Raw genomic sequence first — 20,617 nt, 5'->3', positions numbered from 1 at the left:
TTATTTCTAATCTTATCTAATAATGTAATAAAGTGGAGAGAGATAGTACTTTTTGTACCATCATCTTATCAACTCTTACACTTCCCAAAGCACTACTATATATATAGCTCATATCCCCATTAACCTTCAAGACATGTACACTATCACTCTTTTCCGATTATTAAAACTTAAACTAATCAAAGATGTCATTAAATGGAAAAACCGATTTGGAAAAATCTGGCACAGCAATTAACGTATCAGCTTCCACTATTTCCGAAAACAAAACAACAGGATTTGAATTTTATGAAAAAGCTCAAGAACTCTCTCTAGAAGAGGAAGAAGCAATCAGGAAAAAAGTGGTTTGGAAAGTGGATATGAGAATTGTTCCATTATTGTGTATAACATATACATTACAATTCTTAGACAAATTATCATTAAATTATGCCGCTGCTTATACTTTAAAAGAAGATTTGAACTTGTATGGTCAAAGATATTCATGGTGTGCTGCCATTTTCAATTTTGGTTATCTTGCTGGAGCATTACCAGCAAACTATGTTATTCAAAAATTACCCGTTGCTAAATTCACTGGATGTATGTTGTTCTTGTGGTCTATTATCTTGATTGGTCATATTGGTTTGCAAAATTATGGTGGCATTTTGGTGATTCGATTTCTTTTGGGATTGTTTGAATCAATGATTAGTCCTTCGTGTATGGCAATTTGTAACAATTTCTATACTGTGAAAAACCAACCTTTAAGAATGTGTATTTTCTTATCTTTCAATGGGGTAGCTACTATCGTGGGGTCACTTCTTAGTTGGGGGCTTGGACATGCCGATGAATCAAAATTGAAAATATGGAAATTGATTTTCTTGGTTATTGGTCTTATGAACTTTGTTTGGTCAGGAATTTTTCTTTGGTTATGTCCTGATTCACCTAAACTGGTTAAATTCTTAACTGAGGATGAAAAAGCTGTTTTAATCAAAGAGGTAGCCACTAATAATCAAGGTTTAGGAGATTCCAAATTTAAAAAGAATCAAGCAATTGAAGCATTACAAGATTTGTTTGTATATTTTGTTGCATTGATTGGTCTTGCATGCGGAGTAATCAATGGTGGGACGTCAAATTTTGCATCTTCATTAATCAAAGGATTCGGATTCACAGGAATTCAAGCAACAGCATTACAAATGCCTCTTGGTGCAGTAGAATTAGTGGTCGTGGTAGCTGCTGGTATTGTTGTCTTTACAGTCAAGAACATGCGTTGCATAGTTTTATTTGTCATTTGTATTCCACCTTTGGCTGGTCTCATTGGTCTCCATGTTATTCCATTAACACACAGATGGGCTCTAGTTGGTTGTTCTTTCTTGCAGTTTATCATTGGGGGACCAGTTATCTTGTGTTGGATTTTATTGAATGCCAATGTGTCAGGGTCTTCAAAGAAAACCATAGCTAATGGAGTTTGGTTTGTTATGTATGCCGCTGGCAACATAATATCACCAAATATCTTTTATGCGAAAGAGGCACCCAAATACCGTAGTGGTATAATTGGCCTAATTTCTAGCTATTGTGGAATAATGGTTTTGGCAATAGCAATAAGATTAGTTTTTATGCATCGTAACAGAAAGAGAAACTTGGAACAAGGTGGTTACAATGAACAAATTGCAGAACAAGCATTATTAGATGGATTCAAAGGCTTGACTGATTTTGAAAATACAGGATTCCGATACTCTTTGTAGTTTTACACAGCAGTTTTTCTATCGATGTATATATATATATATATATTCCAAATGCTATAGAATATAAACACGGTGTCTTCTCATTTTACAATGGTACGTCATAACCAAGGAGCATACTTCCAATCAAGTATAAATTCAAAAAGGCAACAAATACCCAAACCAACACCGCCACAAAAGATGTAGCCAAACTATTGCTAAAATCTTTATATCCTTTGATTCGGAAAATATCTTGATTGAGATCCTCATAGACTTCTATCGGAAGTTGTGTAGCGGTGCTGGAAGACGACAGACTATCTGTTGCGGCATTTGTTGCAGACACGGAGTTTGATCGAGACATTAAGTTCGATGTTGGTGGCAGTGAATAAACCAAATTAGTGGTATTTTCACCAACCAACAATCTGTTCTCTTCATTTTGTAAATGCTGTTGTTCATCGTCGTCATCTTCCCAACTAGCACAAGGGTGAGAATTACGTAAATTTTGTAATCTGATTGCTGGTTCAGAACTTTTAAATCTCGATGTAACTACCAGGGTGGTCTGTTCTCCATCATACTCCATATCAATCTCTTCGTCACCATCCCTTACAAAAATGGGGACCCTCATGGTATGTTTGTTGCATGTGAACCAAATAAGAGGAGCACTAACAACTGGTAACAAAACTGACAACACCACCTGACTAGCATTCAAAATTTTAGCTAATCCTTCTCTCCCTGAAAAACTCACAACAAAAAGACAGGGAGCAATAGCCAATGCCCTTGTGATCAATCTTCTAGTAACAGGCGGTAAACTCCATGATAAAAACCCTTCCGACACCATTTGACCAGCCAAAGTACAAACCACTCCTGCACTTTGACCAGAACACAATAATGCTAATGCAAATACAAATCCAGCAGTTGGCGACAAATGCTTGGACAATAAATGATATATAGTGAATAAATCGGCATTTTGATAATCGTCATCAGAATCAGAGTCTGATTCGTGTCCGTCATCATCTCGAACAAACTTTGAATCACCACTTCTTAATGTAGCACCGGCAACAATCAAAATAGCAGCATTGACAAAAAGGGCTACCGTGAATAAGGATATCACCAACTCAACAATAGTGTAACTCATGGTATCCTTGATCGCATGTATCGAAGGTCGGTAATGATCATCGTCTTCTTCATCGCCATCAAAAGTGCTATCATCATCTTTTTCAAAACCTGGTTGTTCCTGATGCTGGATTAGTGGTGTCGCTATTGGAGTTAAGTTGTCGTTATCATCGTGAACTGTGATGTCCTCTTGTATAGGTTCTTCTAGAGAATGCTTACCCCATGGCTTGTGAAATCCGTTTTTGATATCGTAATCTTTCAATCTTGCTTGAACTAACCCAGAACCAAGATACAAAGAATGTGGCATCACAGTTGCACCTAAAATAGCTAAACTTAAAAACAAACCATTGCCTCCTTCTCTGTCAGACATATCAACAACATCCTCATTTGGGAGGAAACCTTTCATCACCTCGGCCACCGAGAAATGAATTGATGCATCGTGACTCACTTGGTACAATTCAATCCCAAAGCATACAACGGTGGCTGCTACCAATACTGACACAAATGACTCAAATATCCGTATAAACAAAAGTGGACCTTTTGGACGGTATGCCATTAGCACAATTAGCACATCAATAACTGTGACTACCACACCGGCAAATAAGGGTATATGAAATAAAATGTTTAGTGCAATAGCCGTCCCCACCACTTCGGCCAAGTCTGTTGCTATGATGGCTATTTCAGTGAGGGCATAAAGTATCAAATTCGTCCTATAGCCAAAATGAGCCTTGCAATTTGCTGCTAGATCCAACCCCGTTACAGCACCTAATTTGGCAGCTAGTATTTGTAGGAAAATGGCTAAACAGTTGGACAATAGAATCAGAAATAATAAATTGTACTTATAAGCAGAACCAGCTGCTACTGCAGTTGAGTAATTCCCGGGATCCATATATGCCACACTCACCATTAGCCCCGGCCCAATAAATCGTATGTACTTTTTTATGCTTGCCGCGATAGTCTTGAAGTTTGTGAAATTCGTTAGTACGCCCATATTTGCTATGTATTTGGTTTCAGAAAATGGTAATAAAAAAAAGAAAAAGAAAATAAACAAGTATCCGCTAATGTGATCTATCAGTTTTGATGATTGCTCTGTTATTCTCTAAAATATAATGCTGATTTCCTCAATATTTGAAATAGAATGGAAGATTGATATGGTTTCTAGTTTCAAAATTTCAAAGATACCGCTGTTGTGGATTTTGCTTTCCTTTAATCCTTTTTTTTTTTTCAGAATTCCTCTTTTTTCTTTCTCCAGAGTTGGTTTGTATTTTAGTTCCTTTTATCCTTATTACTTTGTGTATTTAGTTTTTTTCTGAGAATGAATTTAAAAAAAACAAGTTATTATAAACGATAGTTAAGTTTGAATCAAGAAGAAGTAAAATGCTAGATGACAATCACCCTTTGAAATATAGATTTGATTAATATTTAACTGAATAGATCTCTTGGAAATGTTGAAAAGACATAAAAAAAAAAAGGAAGAAGAAAAAAAAAAAATAATTATAGTGGTCATAAGAGAGTTTGCTTTTCTGTGCATTAAGTTGTGTTTTTTTTTTTCTAAGTGTGTGTGGGCTTTTGTTGTTGTTTTTCTAATTTCTTGTGCTGCGCTATTTTACCAATTCCTTTTTTTTTGTGCTATTTTTAATACTGTAGAACAACAGCTCCTTTCCACTCCATTCCGTCTTTCTTAATCTTATTTCTTTATTCAACTTTCTATACCTATTCAAAGTTAAGCTTACACTTGAAAATATTTAACCACCATGAGCTGTACTGTATTAAGCCCCATTTGTGCTGTATAGGGGAGGAGAGAGAAAAAAAAGAAACACTAGCATTGGCTGTATTGCCTTTTGGCAAATGTTGAATTTTTCCTTGCACGGTTTTTTCCAGCCTCCTTTAGAATTGGTTCCTAAATTTCCCGAGTAATGAATTGAAATAACTCACTGAACTCCAGAGTCGCGTTTAATTGTCACGTGACAAATACATGCGACATTTTGGCTCATAGACATTTATTTTTTTATCAGGCTACGGAAATGTCTCTACCATCGGACATGTATTTCCTAGTAGATGATGACAACAAAGGAAAAAAAAAAAAAATCAAAGAAGACCTTCGTTCTTTAACAGGAGAAACACTCATCTTTATTCATTCGAATTTTAGTTATTCCCCAATTCTTTTTGGAATCGTATTTATCTATTCATTGTTATTAACATGCTCAGGGCAGTCCTCACCAGAAGAACAGCAGGCCAGATACGTGCAATTCATAATTCATCGATTTATTATGCAGCATCGGTGTTTAAAATGCCAGCAATGTCTCCAACCATGAGTGAAGGTGGTATTGTTTCTTGGAAAGTAAAACCAGGAGACACTTTCAGTGCTGGAGATCCTATTTTGGAAGTGGAAACAGATAAGGCCACTATTGATGTCGAAGCAGCCGATGATGGGAAGTTATGGGAGATTTTAGTGAATGAAGGTACCTCCGGAGTACCAGTTGGTAAACCAATTGCCTTTTTAGCAGAACAAGATGATGATTTAAGCACTTTGGAGAAACCAAGCATAGAAGACGTCAAAAAAGAAACTCAAGCACCTGCCTCACAAGAGAAAAAGCCAGATGAAAAGACTACAAAGAAAGAAGTTCAACAAACAGGTCCTCGTGATCTTTCTACTGATTCAAGTGTACTTCAAAAAGCCAATCCAACTCAAAAGTTGTCTCCAGCCGTCGAATTGTTGTTACATGAAAATAATATTTCGAACGAAGATGCTTTTATAAAAATTCAAGCTTCTGGTCCAAATGGGAGAATATTGAAAGGTGACGTTTTAGCATATCTTGGAAAGATTGATACAGGTGTGGTTGTTGAATTAACCGAGTTTTTAAAATCAAGGGAACATTTGGATTTATCCAACATAGTGCTTGCCGAGCCATCGAAGGTAGAAGAATCAGCTGAAACCAAGCCCCAAAAAGAAGACAAGGCAAAAGTCGAAAAACCAAAACCAAAAAATATTCTTACAGTTGAATTAACCTCAAACTTGGGGGAAGACATTTCCCAATCCAAATTTAAGTTTGCTTTTGAAAAATCCATTTCTGCAGCCATCAGACACACATATGCCTCCAAATTCCCACAATTTGCTCAGTCTCCAACAGCATCCTCAATTTACGACAAATATGACGTGTTTGATGAAATACTTTCTGCACCGGTAACAAAAAACAGATTTGAAGTTTTTGATATCAAGTATAAATTCTACGGTGAGCAATCTTCCAAAAACAAGGTTTCAGCAGACAGTTTTGACGAAATCTTGGGTTTGCTGACTCCTGTTCAATATTTGGAGACTGGGTCTTCCAATGTCAATGTTCTGTTTAAAATCAAATTTGATGATAAATTGCAAGATTCCAAATCTTTTGTTGAGAATTTTGAAAACTCATTACTTTCACAAATCCCTGCCAACAAGTTAAAGATCACAAACTGAAGTAAAACGACAACAGCGAGAACTAGACAGCACCCTGTGTCATAATTCAATGTACATTTAATGAATAAGAAACTCGAATACATGTAGATAATAACTGTTGACACTTTAATGATCTCGTTTTACTCTAAACTTGTTAACAATAACATGGTAACAATCTTTAATCAATAATCAATTTCTAGGGCCAGTTATCAATGATTATTTGGAACCATCGCATCAGCTTATATACAGGAATTGATTAACTCATCTTTTTTTTTTTTTTTTTTTTTTTCTTTTTTTTTTTTTTAATTTTTTGTATTTTTTTTTTTTAATTTTTTTTTTTTTTTTTTTTTTTACAATTCCGTTATACCATCCCATCTTGATAAACCAAAAGTATTTTCAAACAGTTTCTTGCTTTATTTTTTTGGGACACATTAAATATTAGGGATAGATAAGAGTTTATAATTGGCAGTTGAAATAAATAACCAGAAACAGAATGCATCCGTATCAGGCTGGCGGCAACAATAATCTTTCAAGTGGAAATGCATCCACAAACATACCTCAAGTCACATCCCCAACCCAATCCAATTTGAGACAAGGGTACCTGCAACAAGTGCCATCACAAAACGTCACTAGCAATTCTTATTATCAAAGAAATACACCGAGTAATGTGGCTCCAAACCTTCTTCCTCATTTATCCTATGGTGGTATACTTCCCCCTCGTACATTTGTTGGAACATCACCTTTAACTGGGGTACCACCACCTAACTATGGAAGTCAACCAAAACAATATCAACAGGCACAGCCATCAAACCAGCGTCTTGGCTTCCGCAATGATCAACCTCAACAATTAGATCCAAAACAACTTCAAAAAATATCATCACCATATCAGCAATCTCCACAATCATCATCATCTCCTCCTCCTCCTCAACAGCAGCAAAGTTATTACCAACAGTCACTGCAGAATTATTCTCAGAACTCCTCACAACATCCCCAGGGACAGCAGACGCGTGAGTTATCATCACCGGGAAATAGCAATAATCAAGTGCATTCCTCTTCCTCAACTCAAGAAGACAACCATAAACAGCGTAAATCTAACGACCACAAAAATACACATAAATCACAAGTAGTTCCAAAAATTGTTGATCAAACAGATCCTTCCACTGGAAAGAAAAAAAGAGGTCGTCCCAAAAAATTCATACTTGATCCCTCGACAAATACCATGATTGACTCAACACATCCCAACTTTAAACAATTAAACAAGGCGTTGAAAGACGGTAATATTGACCAAGATGTGAGGTCCAATGGGAGCAGCACTACTATTAGTGATATGAGCGTATTGCTCAATTCTTCAGGTACAGTTGATGGATTCAATGATTTGGAGTTAAAAGAATTATTGAAAAAGAAGGACAGAAGGGGCCGACCAAGAAAATTTACTGTTGAAGAAACTGGGGTTACTATTAAAGGTGTTAGAATCAACGGAAGCAGTATTTCTAAAACCAAAAATTAGTTTGTAATATATTCTTATCGATTTATTATTATGTTTTTTTTTTATACTATTTTTCATTATTATCATATTCTTATATTCTTCAACAAAAGACTAGCTAGGAATATTCATTACTCAATATTGAGTTGTGGTTGTTTTAATTACTTTTATTATTATTATTTGTTATCATTGTATTCTATTACTTTTATTTACTTCGTTCACTATCAATATAAAAAAACAAGAAAGAAATAAATATATATATATATAAAGAAAAACTCCGTTTTGTACTATACACTATTAATCTAAATGAAATCAAACAATCCTATTCATAAACTTCCCGACCGCTATCATTGGTGCACACACAGCGGTAATCATCATACATATCGCGTTCACCAATCTACTCAACTCGTATAATATCCAAATAAACAAAAGTAATTCAATAACCACGACCAAACCCTGTAGACCAGGTATGAATTCTCCAATAATATCAATGGGAGCAAAAATCATTTTCATTATTTGTACTCGTTTAATCAAATCCATCCAAGTTGATATGACTACTACAGGGGCATTTGGATCGAACTGCAATCCATGAGTGGTGACCTCAGGTTCGACTTCATCTTTCTCTTCTTCTCCAGATATCATTGATGATGATGAAGTTGGAGGACTTGTTTCCAATTGTTTCGTCACAGGGTTGTAATACATTTCTTGGGTTAATTGGGATTCAGCTTCACTATCACTGCATTCAATAATGAATTCCATGGGGTTACCATTCTCTTCTACTACTTTTATAACCGATTTATTGGAAGGATGGATCAGTGCTTCTGACTTTTTCTTTGACACTACCAGTGCATTCAGTGGTTCTGTATTTTTCTTTGACATTACCAGTGCATTCAGTGGTTGTTCTGACTTCTTCTTTGATATTACCAGTGCATTCAGCAGCCTAGGCTCATTTAGTAATTCACGATAAAACATTTTAGTTGCTGGTTGGTTCCAATTGTCAAACACCACTTTGGAATTCTTTGAAAACACTTTTAATTTTTTCATGTTTTTTTCAAATGGGGTAGGCGGGTAGACTACCTTCTTCACAGATTTGGTGTCGTCCTTCTTCTCTTTGTCTTTCTCTTTATCCTTATCATCATCTTCCTTTTTGGAATCATCTTTATCCTTATCTTCCTCTTTCTTCTCGTCTTCCTTCTTTTCTTCTTCCTCCTCCGGGTAATACAACCATGAAGCAAGATATGGCCACCAACCAGCATTAGTTTCTTCTGTTGCCTTTTCAACTTTCTTTTCTTCGCCTTCTCCATCTGGTTTCTTTTCTTCTTCTTCCTTTTTGTCGTCCTTTTTATCATCAGATGTCTTTTCCTCAGCCTTAGCTTCACCAGAAGCCTTTTCCTTCTGTTCCTTACGTAACTTTTCTTTCTCTGCTGCTCTTTCCAATTCCCTTTTCTTCTTCAATTGAAGTTTTGACTCCTTGATTTTTTCATTGATCTCTTTTTGTCTTCGGGAATAATCCACAAAATCTCTTCCCAATTCCTTCTTTGCTTGATTGAACTTTTTCTTCATTAGTTTTTTCAAAGGTACTTTCTTCTTTATGACTTTGGTTTCTTTATCTTTGCCCTCTCCAACAGTGACTACTTCCTCTACTTCGACTTCCTCTGGAGTGTTCTCTTCGTCGTCATCGCTTTGGTTATCAACAAAAATTTCTTCTTTGACTGGACTCTTTTTCGGTCTATGGTCGTAATAATTATAATCATCATACTTTTCTTTAGTTAATTTAGTCTGCATCTTCTCTAAAAAAGTCAGTTTGTCTTTGGTGTCTTTGCCTTCAAAAACAAGATCCATAGGATTATACCTATCCAATTTTTCTGTTTTGTCTTCAAAAACATCGTGGAAGGTTTTATGTGAGTACAATTTAGGTTTGACGACCTGAGCTTTGTCGTATCTCTTTTTCTGACGAATATAATAGTCATTGTTTTTATTTTTCGGGTATTTTTGTTTGGGAGGGTAATACTGTTGCGGCTGATAAGGTTGTCTTGGCTCTGGCTGATACGGCACATAATGGTTTTGTTCTTGGAGATAATTCAATTGCGCTGGAGTTATGGTTTCTTCAAGTTGGTTGTCCGGTTCCAAATCATCGTACTCAATTGGTAACGAGGATGTGCTACGATGAGCACTACCCGGAGGTGAGATCATAGACTCTGATTGCGATTTAGGGGTCTTGGGTCTGACATTATTCATGAATGCTTGTCTTTGCAGTGGTAGAAATTCCATTGGAGGCATATATGGAGCAGGATCATCTTCATCCACTTCAACGATAAATTCTTTAGGGGATGGTGGTAGGTTCAGGGCATAGTTGTAATGGTAACGAGGTTGTTTTCTTTGTTGCTCACTTAAATATTGTGAAGAGTAATATCCGTTACTGGTGACATTCATTGTTGTAGTGAGCTTACTTGATTGGACTCTTAATTATATAGATAAGTAAAAGTAAAACGAAGAAGAGATTTTTTTTTTCTTTGGAAAGAGCAGTTGTCAATATATTTGTAATTACAAGTGGTGATAAGAGAGTGGAGAGATCATCTTCTTATGTGTGTCTGCTTACTTATATAATGAATCACAATAGAATAATGTACATCTCAATAACAATACTAAATAATAATGATTGAGTGAATGAGTGATTAAAAATGGCTGGCAATTTCAGTTTAAAGTAAAATATTTTTTTTTTTTTTTTTTTTTGATTTAGTAACACGTTCCTGTATGTACCTCGTTTAAAATATCCCACTAAGACTTCTTGATTAGACAACAATAAACAAAGCCTCATGGTATACCAAAACAGGCATCAAATAATCCCTTTCTTATTATCTTTACGGGCGTTTGATCGTGGTTCTGGTTTATCTTACTGTTGAATAACTCTAACTGGAGAGATTCCCAATGGAAACAAAGTTACTGAATACCAAATATCTGGATCCTGCAAGAACAACTAACAAAAATGGCACAAGTATTTTTTTTTTTTTTCATTTGACGATATTATGAACCAGCGTAATGACTTTATTTTATAATTTTCGTACGCCTTGTGGTTTCTAACGTCCTTAGACAATCTATTGTTAGTAGAGAAAACTTGATGCAAAAAAGACAAAGGGCTTCTAGATGAAGTTCCACAATGCCTGGCCAAAAACTCTCGAATTGAGACTTTTACCATATTGAAACTTTAAATGGTGGACTACTTTTACAACTTGTTTGATTTTACATTCACAAGTGTAAAACAAACAAACTCTAGCCAAGACTTTTAACAATTTCGAATTTTTGATTAAAACTTCATCATCAAAAGAACAAGATTGGGAAAGTTTAATTGAAATGAAATACAACAAGACTACATCATTACAGTCTAAGTTGCCTTGGAAAATCAAGTATAATTTGAGCATTGACACTACCATATACAATCAACCATTTGTGGTGTGAAAAATCCTTGATATTAGCGCAAACCATGGTTCTTCTGTCTCCCTCAATATCTTTTAGCGTTATTCTTACATCTTCTATGGATATATAAAATATGACTGAACTGTTGACTTACTGTATTGGCAATTGATTGAAAAATGTCTTGGAGATCACAGTTTGTTAGATTAAAGAAACTAAATCTCACCATAAAGTCTAGAACCGGGGAATATTCTACTAGATCTTGTTAATCCATGCATCCTGATAGGTTAGATCTAAATTGTTGAATCAGATATAAGAACAAACCTCTTATTTGATCGACGTTTTTTCAGTTGTTCCAAAAACCCATCTTGGCAAAAGTGCACTGAGATTCAAACCACATAATTGCAAAAGATACGCCACAGTTCACATAATATAATATGCACATTCATTTAAATTTTTTAATTTTAGTACTCGCAATCCTTTTTATGTGAGCAAACCTGTTTCGGCTAGGAATAAATGTCAGCCGAATAACTGTGTGTAATATGTAACTTTTGTGGAAAACAATGATTAATTTGATTAAAGATCGATCTTTCCAGATTATGACATCTATAAATAGACAAGAAAGCCAGTGTGATTTGATTGTTCTGAAAATTTAACAGACTACCAAGTTTAATTAGAGGACTTTTTACACATTGACTGTTTTTATATATATATATAAATCACGATGTCGGAAAGTTCAGTTCATTTGTTAAACCAAGCAGCTGGGTATGGTGTTTTAATTGGTGTTGGAGCAGTGTTTGCTGGAGGTATGATCTTAACTACATTTTTGTTACAAAAATACCTTCATGAGAACGCAAATAGTACTGAAACATTTTCTGTTGCAAATCGTTCAGTGGGTACTTTCCTTTCAGCATCAGCAGTTTATTCGAGTTGGAGTTGGAGTACAGAATTTTTATTTGTATCACTGATGACTTATAATTATGGGGTACAGGCTGGGTATTATTACGGAGCTGGTCTTGCAATTCAGATTGCGGTGATGAGTGTTATTGGTATTCATGCTAAGAAAAGGATTCCAACAGCACATACTTCATTAGAAGCTGTGCAATTGCGATATGGTAAGGCAGCACATTTACTTTACTTGGTGTTATCTTTGATTTGTAATATTTGTTCTTGTCTGGCAATGATTTTGGCATGTGCATCTGGTATTTCTATTATTGCTGGTAATCTTCATATTGTTGCCTCTACAATGTTGATTCCATTTGGTGTTTTATTGTATACTGTGGTTGGTGGGTTGAAAGCAACTTTCCTTACAGATTTTGTCCACACCACAGTATTGCTCATTGTTTTGTGTTATATAAATACTGCTGTTTTGACATCAGAACAAGTTGGTGGGATAGATGGTTTATATGACAAAATTCTTGAAGTCAGTAAAACTAAATTTATTGAGGGAAATTATGATGGATCAATTCTTACAGGGAAATCAAAAGGGTCAGTAATATTTGGATTGGTATTAACTGCTGGTAATTTTGGATTAACAGTCATGGACTCTTCATTTTGGCAGAAAACATTTTCAGCCAGTCCTAGAGCTACAGTTCCAGCTTATCTTTTAACGGCATTTTTAATATTTTCCAATGTGTGGCCAATTAGTGCCATTATTGGAGGGTCACTGCATTTTTTGGAATCTGATCCATCATTCCCCACATATCCTCGAAAGATGACACAATATGAAATTGATTCTGGATTTGTTTTACCTTATGTGTTAAAAGCAATTTTAGGGAATGGAGGGGTTGGTGCATTATTATTGATTTTGTATTTAGCAGTCACATCAACTGTTTCTGCTCAAATGGTTTCGGTATCTTCGATTGTCTCATTTGACATTTACAAAAAATATATTCACCCTAATGCACAAAACAAGTCTATGATCAATGTTTCCCATATAACTTGTGTCGTGTTTGGGTTGGGTATTGCTGGATTCAGTATTATGCTACATTATGTTGGTGTCAATATGACTTGGTTTGGATATTTTATACCCATGGCTATTTGTCCAGGTGTTATTCCATTGATTTTCACTGTTACATGGGACAGACAAACATTTTGGGCAGCATTTATTTCTCCAATTGTTGGGTTTGCTGCAGGGTTAGCGGTGTGGATTTCAACAGCTTATCACTTTTATGGATCAGTCACCATAGAATCAACTGGTGGTCAATTACCAGCATTATACGGGTCATTAACAGCGTTGTTGTTGCCTGGAATATTGAGCATTATTATTTCATTTATTAAACCAGAAAAATTTGACTGGAATAAATTGAAACAAGTGAATTTGATAGTTGATGGTGATAGTTCATCTGAAGTAGATATTGTTGGTGACACACCAATTACTCCTAAGGAAAAGCAAGATGGGGTAGATGTGAATTTTGAATCTGATGAAGCATCTAGTTTGGAACAACAACAACAACAACAAAAGCTGCCTTCTCAATTAACCGATCGAGAAATCGATTTTTGGATCAAAATATCTACTGGTTCTGTGGTTTTTATATTGTTAGTTACTTGGGTCATTTGGCCAATGTCTGTGTATCGAGATTGGGTATTCACAGGAGCGTACTTTAAAGGGTATGTCACTGTTGCTTTAATTTGGTTATATACCACATTGATTGTGATTGGATTGGTACCATTTTATACCGGAAGACATTCAGCTGCTAAAGTGTTTAGAGGTGTCTATAATGACTATATCAAAAGAAAGTAGAGTTTATATAATGTACTTCTATATTATACAATTATTATTATAGAAATTGGTAGTGCCATGAATCAGCCAAAAAAAAAAAAAAAAATCCACCCAGACAGAAACAAAAGAGAAAAATTACTTTCACCTCCAGAACATTTTCTACAAAATATTGTATCCTAGAACTATACACCACATCCTTCTCACTCTCTTCGTCGCTTGATTATGCTAAGGCTGTTTATACGCAGAATGTCCACAGCTACAACTCCTCAAATATTACATTCGGAAACTCCAGGACCAATTGAATCATCGATAATATCCAAAATCACAAACGAATTCAAACCGTCATATTTCAAAATTGATAATGATTCATATAAACATGCACATCATGCTGGCATTAGAGGAGCTAAAAATACCACAGAATCACATTTTAGATTAGAAATTGTTAGTGATGTATTTAAAGGGAAATCATTACCTGCTAGACATAGATTAGTGTATTCATTAATATCTGATGAGTTAAAAAACCATGGTGTTCATGCCGTACAAATGAAAACGAAAACTCCAGAAGAAATAAATAAATAAAAGTGCAAAATTAAACCAATAAGAAATATTCATTATACACTAGTTAGAATTTATATAATAATAAAACAAAAGAAACCCTATATAAATGAAAATAAACAATATAAAAAGTATTAGTAATAATAATAATAATAAAAAAAAAAAACTAATAATAATAAAAAGTTTTGGTTAGTCAGTCAACGACGAATAACAAAAATACACATTAATATCTATTATATCACAATCCGTTAGCTTCTTCTTCGACTCCTATTGCAGATTGTGATTCTTGTACAGAAGCGTTTTTAGCAACCAATTCAACTATTCTTCTAATGACTGGTAAATTCAACCAAGCTGGAACATAAGCTTCAACTCTTGAGAATGGTCTTAATGCAATATTTCTGAAAGGATCATTGAAATGTCCATCGGTTGAAACCAATTCAAACAAATCGTCCGAATTACTGGAATCACTTTCTTTGACTTTATCAGCAACAGCTTGTAACACATTAGGAGCAATTGGAGTTTCATAATCAGCAACATAATATTGAGAAATCAATTTTTGAATTTGGATTGGTTTCAAAGCAAAACAAATTTCATATATTATGCTAATATCATCAGGGGTATTCTTTCTCAATTGTAACAATTTAGCTGCTTGTAACAAATGACTCAAATAGTTTGATCCTTCTTCAATATCATGACTTTTACACCATTCTTCCAATCTTGTAACATTATAGTTTAATTGCAAACCTCTTTTCCAAGACAAGAAATTTCTTCTCATGATCAAATCATTGAAACACAAGGCATCAACAAATCTCAATAATTCAATGATAACTTCATTTATAACCTCCATTTCAATAAAATATGATTTCATAGCCCAGTAGACTGTGTTGAAGAAACTTAAAATATCATCCATTTTGTATTGAACTCCACCGGAAAACACTTTGGCCAAGAATGGAGAGCTCTCAGGAGCCATGAACCCGGGCAATGCTTGTGACAATACAACGGCCGACACAGCTTTCTTCTCCAAATCTTTTTCCATCTTCTTCATCCACATATTGTAAATATTGTAGGAAAGTGATTCGAAATCTTCCTTCACAACTGCCACCAACTTAAGATATTCATCAAACTCTTCTTCACTCATTTCATGAGCCAAGTTGTCATTAGCAATGATAGTATGTTGAGCATATGACACAAAGGAATACAATTCATGGGTGTTTGATAACCAAAATGCACCATGAGGTATAACATCATCATCCTTCAAAGCAGAAACAATCATTTGAATTGATGACAAGACTTCTCCAAGGAAATCTTCACTTTCTTTGGTCAACCCCAATCTCCACATGTCTGACAAAATGATGATGATAATTCTTGATGGGAAGAGAACTTCCTTTCTTGTCAAATCAGCGGCAATACCAGATGGTGGGATTTTCAAACCTTTCAATAATCCATCAACAATTTCACGATGTAATTGACGTGAGTCTCTCAATAATTTAAATAATTCGTCGTTGATATCATCAATGTTAGCATCATCGTCATTGGAAACGGCAATGACTGACACTGGTCTGTTGCTATTATCAAGGGAGTTTGGTGAGTTCCATGCTACGGCACTACTGTGACGCTTATTGACATTTCTAGTCTTACTATTCACAAGAACAGCTGACCCGTTTCTGGCTTCTGATTGTTGTTGTTGCAATTTTGCTAATTCAGTCTTTAATTGTTCAATGTGTGATTTCAAGTCAACTTCAATGGTGTCACGCTTAACAAGGTCGTCTTTAGCCTTGTTCAATTCTTCAATGTTTCTTTGTACTTCTTGTTTCAATTCAGCTTGTTCTTTATACAATTGTTCAATCTTGGCACCTGCTGACGCATACTCGTTCTTGATAGTCTCCAATTCACGATTCAAGTTTTCAACTTCTTGTTGATGTTCGGCATTCTGGGAGTCAAACTTCTCACTAAATTCAAGTTCACGAGTTTTCAAAGTTTCATGTGCTTGGCCTTGTTGTTCTAATAAAACTTTCAAATTGGCAATTTCTTCCATTAATTTCTTATTATCTTGGATCTTGGAAGTTAATGATTGAGTTAAATCAATCACCTTGTTTTCTAATTGATAAGATACTTCCTTCAATTTATTCAATGATTTAGCTTCAACTTTCAATTGTTGCAATTCACGAATAGCATATTGTCTTCTAAATGCTGATTGAATAATAACAGCAGATTTCCGTTGAATTTGATAACTGGATCTGGCTTGATAAGCCTTCCAAGATTTTTGAATAACAACAGCTGAGCTTGATTCGCGTAATTTTTGGTAATTTCTTCTTGCATGTAATCCTCTGACGGATTTTTGAATCGTAATAACAGATAAAAGTGTTTGAGCAAATTGCTTTCTGGCCAAGTAACCTCTGATTGAAGTTTGGATTAAAGTAGCAGCGACTCTTTCTTGTTCTTCTCTGACGCGTTTTCTGGACATATAACCACGAATTAAACCTTGTAATTGAATATGAGAAGCTCTGGTTTCGAGATATTTCTTTCTGTAGAATCTCTTTCTCATGTTCTTTTGGATCATCACAGCGGATTTGAACAATTTATCGGATCTCAATTTTTCAAAATGAGCCAACATACCAGCTTTGAAAAATATCTTGGTATTACCCAATTGATATTTCTCCTTATTCTCAATATTAGCTGTCAATATTTGGTTACACAAGCCAGTCACAGATTCTTGGGTAGTGTTACCACTCATGACTCTAATCCAATCTTGTGAAGGAACCAAAATATGATATCTGTCAGCAAATTCCACATAAGTCCATCTTGAAGGGAACCCAGCACATGAAATTCTGATTGTTTCCAACACACCACAAGCTCTCAATTGAGACAACACCATTAATGTGTCAAATTCCCAAGCTTTCTTTCGTTCATTTGGTTTTATACATCTGATATAATGAACGTTTGTGGAGTTGATAGTTTTCATTAATTCAATCAAAGAATTCTTGAACATGGAACCCAAAGTTGGTTTCTTATTAGCAATCTTTGCTCTTGGAGTTTTCGTTTCTGGTTTAGAGGCTTCCAAGGCAGCGGCATTTTTATCAATAATTTCCAAAATGGATTGTAACAAAGGATTAGTAGAGTTCTTCATAACTTCAAGATGTCCTTCACCAACAGTATCTCTATTCTTTTCAATAAAACCTTCAATATCATAAGTAACGTCCAAGGCATAATGAGAAACAATAAACTTGGTCTGACCGAATCTTGGCTTTTTAAACACTTTATTTGTTGGTTCTTTATCCAAGTTTTGATACATTTTTTCAATCCATGATTCATCATTCCCTGCCGGAAGTCTGGACTCTTCATCCAAAAGGGACAATATACCCAATCTATTTTCAATAACATCAATGCAAGGTTGATTATCGGCAAAGTCAATAAAAGACCATTCAATTTGTTCTTTAATATATTCCTCTTGTTCCAATTTGAAAACATGCTGGTTAAATTCTTGTTGTAATTTTTCATTGGCATAATTGATACAAAACTGTTCAAAAGAATTCTTTTCGAAATGTTCGAAACCATAAATATCCAACACACCAATAAATGATTTCACTCTGGCAGCAACTTCTTCTGGACATAAATCAGAATTGACATAGTCAACCAACCAATCAAATAAAGCTGAATAAATGTATTTAGCAAACGAGTCTCTGGCAACTAAAGCTTGTTTGTGGTTTAAATTACTGGTGATTTTTTCGTTTCTGGTTGTTATTTGCTTTTTAACACACCATTTGGCAAATGATACTGCGTCAATGCCCAATAATTCACATGCTTTAACTAAATTAGGTTCATCACTGGATAAGTGTGCGTCGTTTTTGGTGGCAGCAATATCAATGTTACCAATGTGTAAAAGTGCTGCCAAAATCTTGTAAATTTCTGATTGCTTGGAGTTATCAATACCAATTAAAGATAATGCCTCATTGGTGATACGGAACTCGTCAGCATCGTCAATACCTTCTATTTGAGGCATTCCTCCTTGGTTGGTGTACTTGTAATCATCAGCAGTTTTCAACCCTAAGGCTTCCTTTTCAGTACTGCTCATACCTGCCAACATTTGGTAAAAGATATGGTAGTTTCTTTCTGTACTTGGTTGGAATACTAATCTAGATCTTTCTAAAAGGTATGTTCTTATTCTAGCACCAATAATAGATGTGTCTTTATCAAACAAGATTTCCAAATACTTACCAAAACGTGATGAGTTGTCATTTCTTGTGGTTTTGGCATTACCAAAAGCTTCCATAATAGGATTGGTGGCTAAAATTTGTTTTTCAACATCAGACATGTCAGATTTGTGTTCAGTGCCAATGTTGGTTTGCAATTCGGAATCTTCTTCCACGGTAGCAAAATATCTCATAATATATTTAGCAGAAACAGTTTTACCGGCCCCAGATTCACCACTGACAACTATAGTTTGGTTTTCACCATCTTCTTTCATGCACCTGTAAGCGTCTTCGGCGATGGCAAAAAGATGAGGATCCAATTCTCCTCTTCTTTTACCGGCATAGGCTTGTATAATGTCTTGTGAATACAATTGCTCAACTCTTTGGAAAGGGTTGGTGGCAATTAAAACAATACCAGAATAAGTGTAAATGTTCAATTGTGAATAACGTAATTTAATCGCCTGTAAAACCGCAGGTTCATTTAAATATGACAAACTAGTCAAATCTTCTGCAGCTTCTAATATTGGAGGATTTCTTAATGGAGGTAATTTGTCATTGTCTTCTGATAAATTGTCAGTTTCAATAGTAAGTATCTGAGAATCATCGTTTTCAGGTACAAATTCTATAATGTGCTTGTCCCCATTTTTCTTGTTTGACTTTACAGTAGCACTGATCCAGCCTAGTTTTTCATCAGGATACCAACAACGGGTTCCCACATCGTATAATGATACCATATTCTATTGAGGGAGGGTATTCTAATGTATAATCTTCACTCTATAATGTCTCTTTTTTTTTTCTTTAAAAATAGGAATCGTTTGGTTATACTTTTCCAAGAGATCAAATAAAAAGGAAAAGAAAGGATTGAAACGAAGGCTGAAATTGAAAATGAAAAAAAATAAAGAAAAAACAACAACAAATAGTTAAATGAAAATGAAAAAAAATAAGTGTTAACTCAATTAAAACAATCAAATTATACTATTATAATGCCCAATCAACTTCTTAAAAAAAAAAAAAATAGGAATGAATCGACAAAAACAGAACTCGTCTACTTTTTTTTTTCTCTTAGATTTTTTTTTTAGTTTGGGTTTGGCTTTGTTGTTTGGATTTTGGGCGTATTTATTATTCCGTTCTTTTGTGTGCTTTGATCCGAAATCAAAAAAAAAAAAAAGACTACACTAAAACTCGTTCTGTTTCTTTGTTTCTTTTCTTGAAGTACAGTATAATGATAGATGTGGTTGTGGTGATGGTTGTAATTGGGTAAATGGTTTCAAATTCACGGTGTATTAATGTTTTGATGTTGTTTGTGAATTGTGGTTTGGTTGTAAAGTATAAAAAAAAAAAGAATTGTTGATACAAAAGAGAAAGAAAAAAAAAAAAAAAATTTTTCCCCTTTGGCGTGTTAAGTCAAATATTAAAACTTAATAAGAGGAACGAGAGAGAGAGAAAAAGATTTCTGTTGTAATTTGTTGTTGTGTTGTTGTTGTGTTGTTGTTATAAAATTTCTTTACAATTTTACTACGTGATTGATTGATCTATGTCATAACATCCTGTATATAGTCTTGCATAGTGAACACACGGATCAGAGAATAGTATAAAATTCTCCTACTTTTTTCATTACTGTAACAATTAGTAAGTTTCCTCTTCAGTATTGTTCAAATGACAGTATTTGAGGTCATATTCAAACAATAGCAGTACAGTCCTTTATTATTACCTGTTTTTTCAACAATATCTCTTTAGGTGTTTATTTGGCATGTGAAAGTCCCAGTTGAAGGACAGAATATAGCATAATACTACAATACATATAATATCTACAGAACAACGAATTACATAAATAATATTTGAAGATCTATTATTAGTGTCTAGAACGTTTAATAAATATTAGTCGTCGTCTCCAAAAAAAAAAGGAAGAATTTTAAAAAAGCAAAAAGAATTTTGAATCAAAAATGTCTGTTTTTGTTTCTGATCTTGGACTCTGCCTTCTACCTTCTCTCTTTAGTTAATGAATTGTGGGAAGAAGGATAA

At 34.6% G+C, this 20,617-nt stretch overlaps 8 protein-coding genes across 8 annotated transcripts; 5 read left to right on the top strand and 3 right to left on the bottom strand. All coding sequences in view use genetic code 12, as the record gives it.

Moving 5' to 3' along the window:
* Window positions 1-182: 182 nt before the first annotated feature.
* Window positions 183-1,712, top strand: CD36_12840 (conserved hypthetical protein; the record flags this gene model as incomplete). Its single annotated transcript, XM_002417878.1, has 1 exon — window positions 183-1,712. One exon carries the CDS (start codon window positions 183-185, stop codon window positions 1,710-1,712), a length of 1,530 nt encoding a protein of 509 aa, XP_002417923.1.
* An 85-nt stretch (window positions 1,713-1,797) lies between these two features.
* CD36_12830 (Nramp family member, divalent-metal ion transporter involved in manganese homeostasis, putative) lies at window positions 1,798-3,792 on the bottom strand (the record flags this gene model as incomplete). The annotated part of the gene is made up of 1 exon (XM_002417877.1): window positions 1,798-3,792. One exon carries the CDS (start codon window positions 3,790-3,792, stop codon window positions 1,798-1,800), a length of 1,995 nt encoding a protein of 664 aa, XP_002417922.1.
* A 1,209-nt stretch (window positions 3,793-5,001) lies between these two features.
* On the top strand, window positions 5,002-6,255 carry CD36_12820 (dihydrolipoamide dehydrogenase (E3)-binding protein (E3BP) of the mitochondrial pyruvate dehydrogenase (PDH) complex, putative; the record flags this gene model as incomplete). Its single annotated transcript, XM_002417876.1, has 1 exon — window positions 5,002-6,255. The coding sequence occupies one exon, from the start codon at window positions 5,002-5,004 to the stop codon at window positions 6,253-6,255; it is 1,254 nt and encodes a 417-aa protein (XP_002417921.1).
* Window positions 6,256-6,727: 472 nt separating this feature from the next.
* CD36_12810 (conserved hypothetical protein) lies at window positions 6,728-7,741 on the top strand (the record flags this gene model as incomplete). Its single annotated transcript, XM_002417875.1, has 1 exon — window positions 6,728-7,741. The coding sequence occupies one exon, from the start codon at window positions 6,728-6,730 to the stop codon at window positions 7,739-7,741; it is 1,014 nt and encodes a 337-aa protein (XP_002417920.1).
* A 288-nt stretch (window positions 7,742-8,029) lies between these two features.
* CD36_12800 (conserved hypothetical protein) lies at window positions 8,030-10,150 on the bottom strand (the record flags this gene model as incomplete). Its single annotated transcript, XM_002417874.1, has 1 exon — window positions 8,030-10,150. The coding sequence occupies one exon, from the start codon at window positions 10,148-10,150 to the stop codon at window positions 8,030-8,032; it is 2,121 nt and encodes a 706-aa protein (XP_002417919.1).
* A 1,702-nt stretch (window positions 10,151-11,852) lies between these two features.
* On the top strand, window positions 11,853-13,871 carry CD36_12790 (urea transporter, putative; the record flags this gene model as incomplete). The annotated part of the gene is made up of 1 exon (XM_002417873.1): window positions 11,853-13,871. One exon carries the CDS (start codon window positions 11,853-11,855, stop codon window positions 13,869-13,871), a length of 2,019 nt encoding a protein of 672 aa, XP_002417918.1.
* A 201-nt stretch (window positions 13,872-14,072) lies between these two features.
* CD36_12780 (conserved hypothetical protein) lies at window positions 14,073-14,429 on the top strand (the record flags this gene model as incomplete). The annotated part of the gene is made up of 1 exon (XM_002417872.1): window positions 14,073-14,429. One exon carries the CDS (start codon window positions 14,073-14,075, stop codon window positions 14,427-14,429), a length of 357 nt encoding a protein of 118 aa, XP_002417917.1.
* A 214-nt stretch (window positions 14,430-14,643) lies between these two features.
* On the bottom strand, window positions 14,644-19,329 carry CD36_12770 (myosin V myo2, putative; the record flags this gene model as incomplete). The annotated part of the gene is made up of 1 exon (XM_002417871.1): window positions 14,644-19,329. One exon carries the CDS (start codon window positions 19,327-19,329, stop codon window positions 14,644-14,646), a length of 4,686 nt encoding a protein of 1,561 aa, XP_002417916.1.
* Between the last annotated feature and the right edge of the window lie 1,288 nt (window positions 19,330-20,617).

Source organism: Candida dubliniensis, chromosome 1, assembly GCF_000026945.1.
Source record: "Candida dubliniensis CD36 chromosome 1, complete sequence".
NCBI classification, from domain to species: domain Eukaryota; kingdom Fungi; phylum Ascomycota; class Pichiomycetes; order Serinales; family Debaryomycetaceae; genus Candida; species Candida dubliniensis.
Note: the sequence above shows the minus strand (reverse complement) of the source record. Positions and strands in the feature narration are given on the sequence as shown.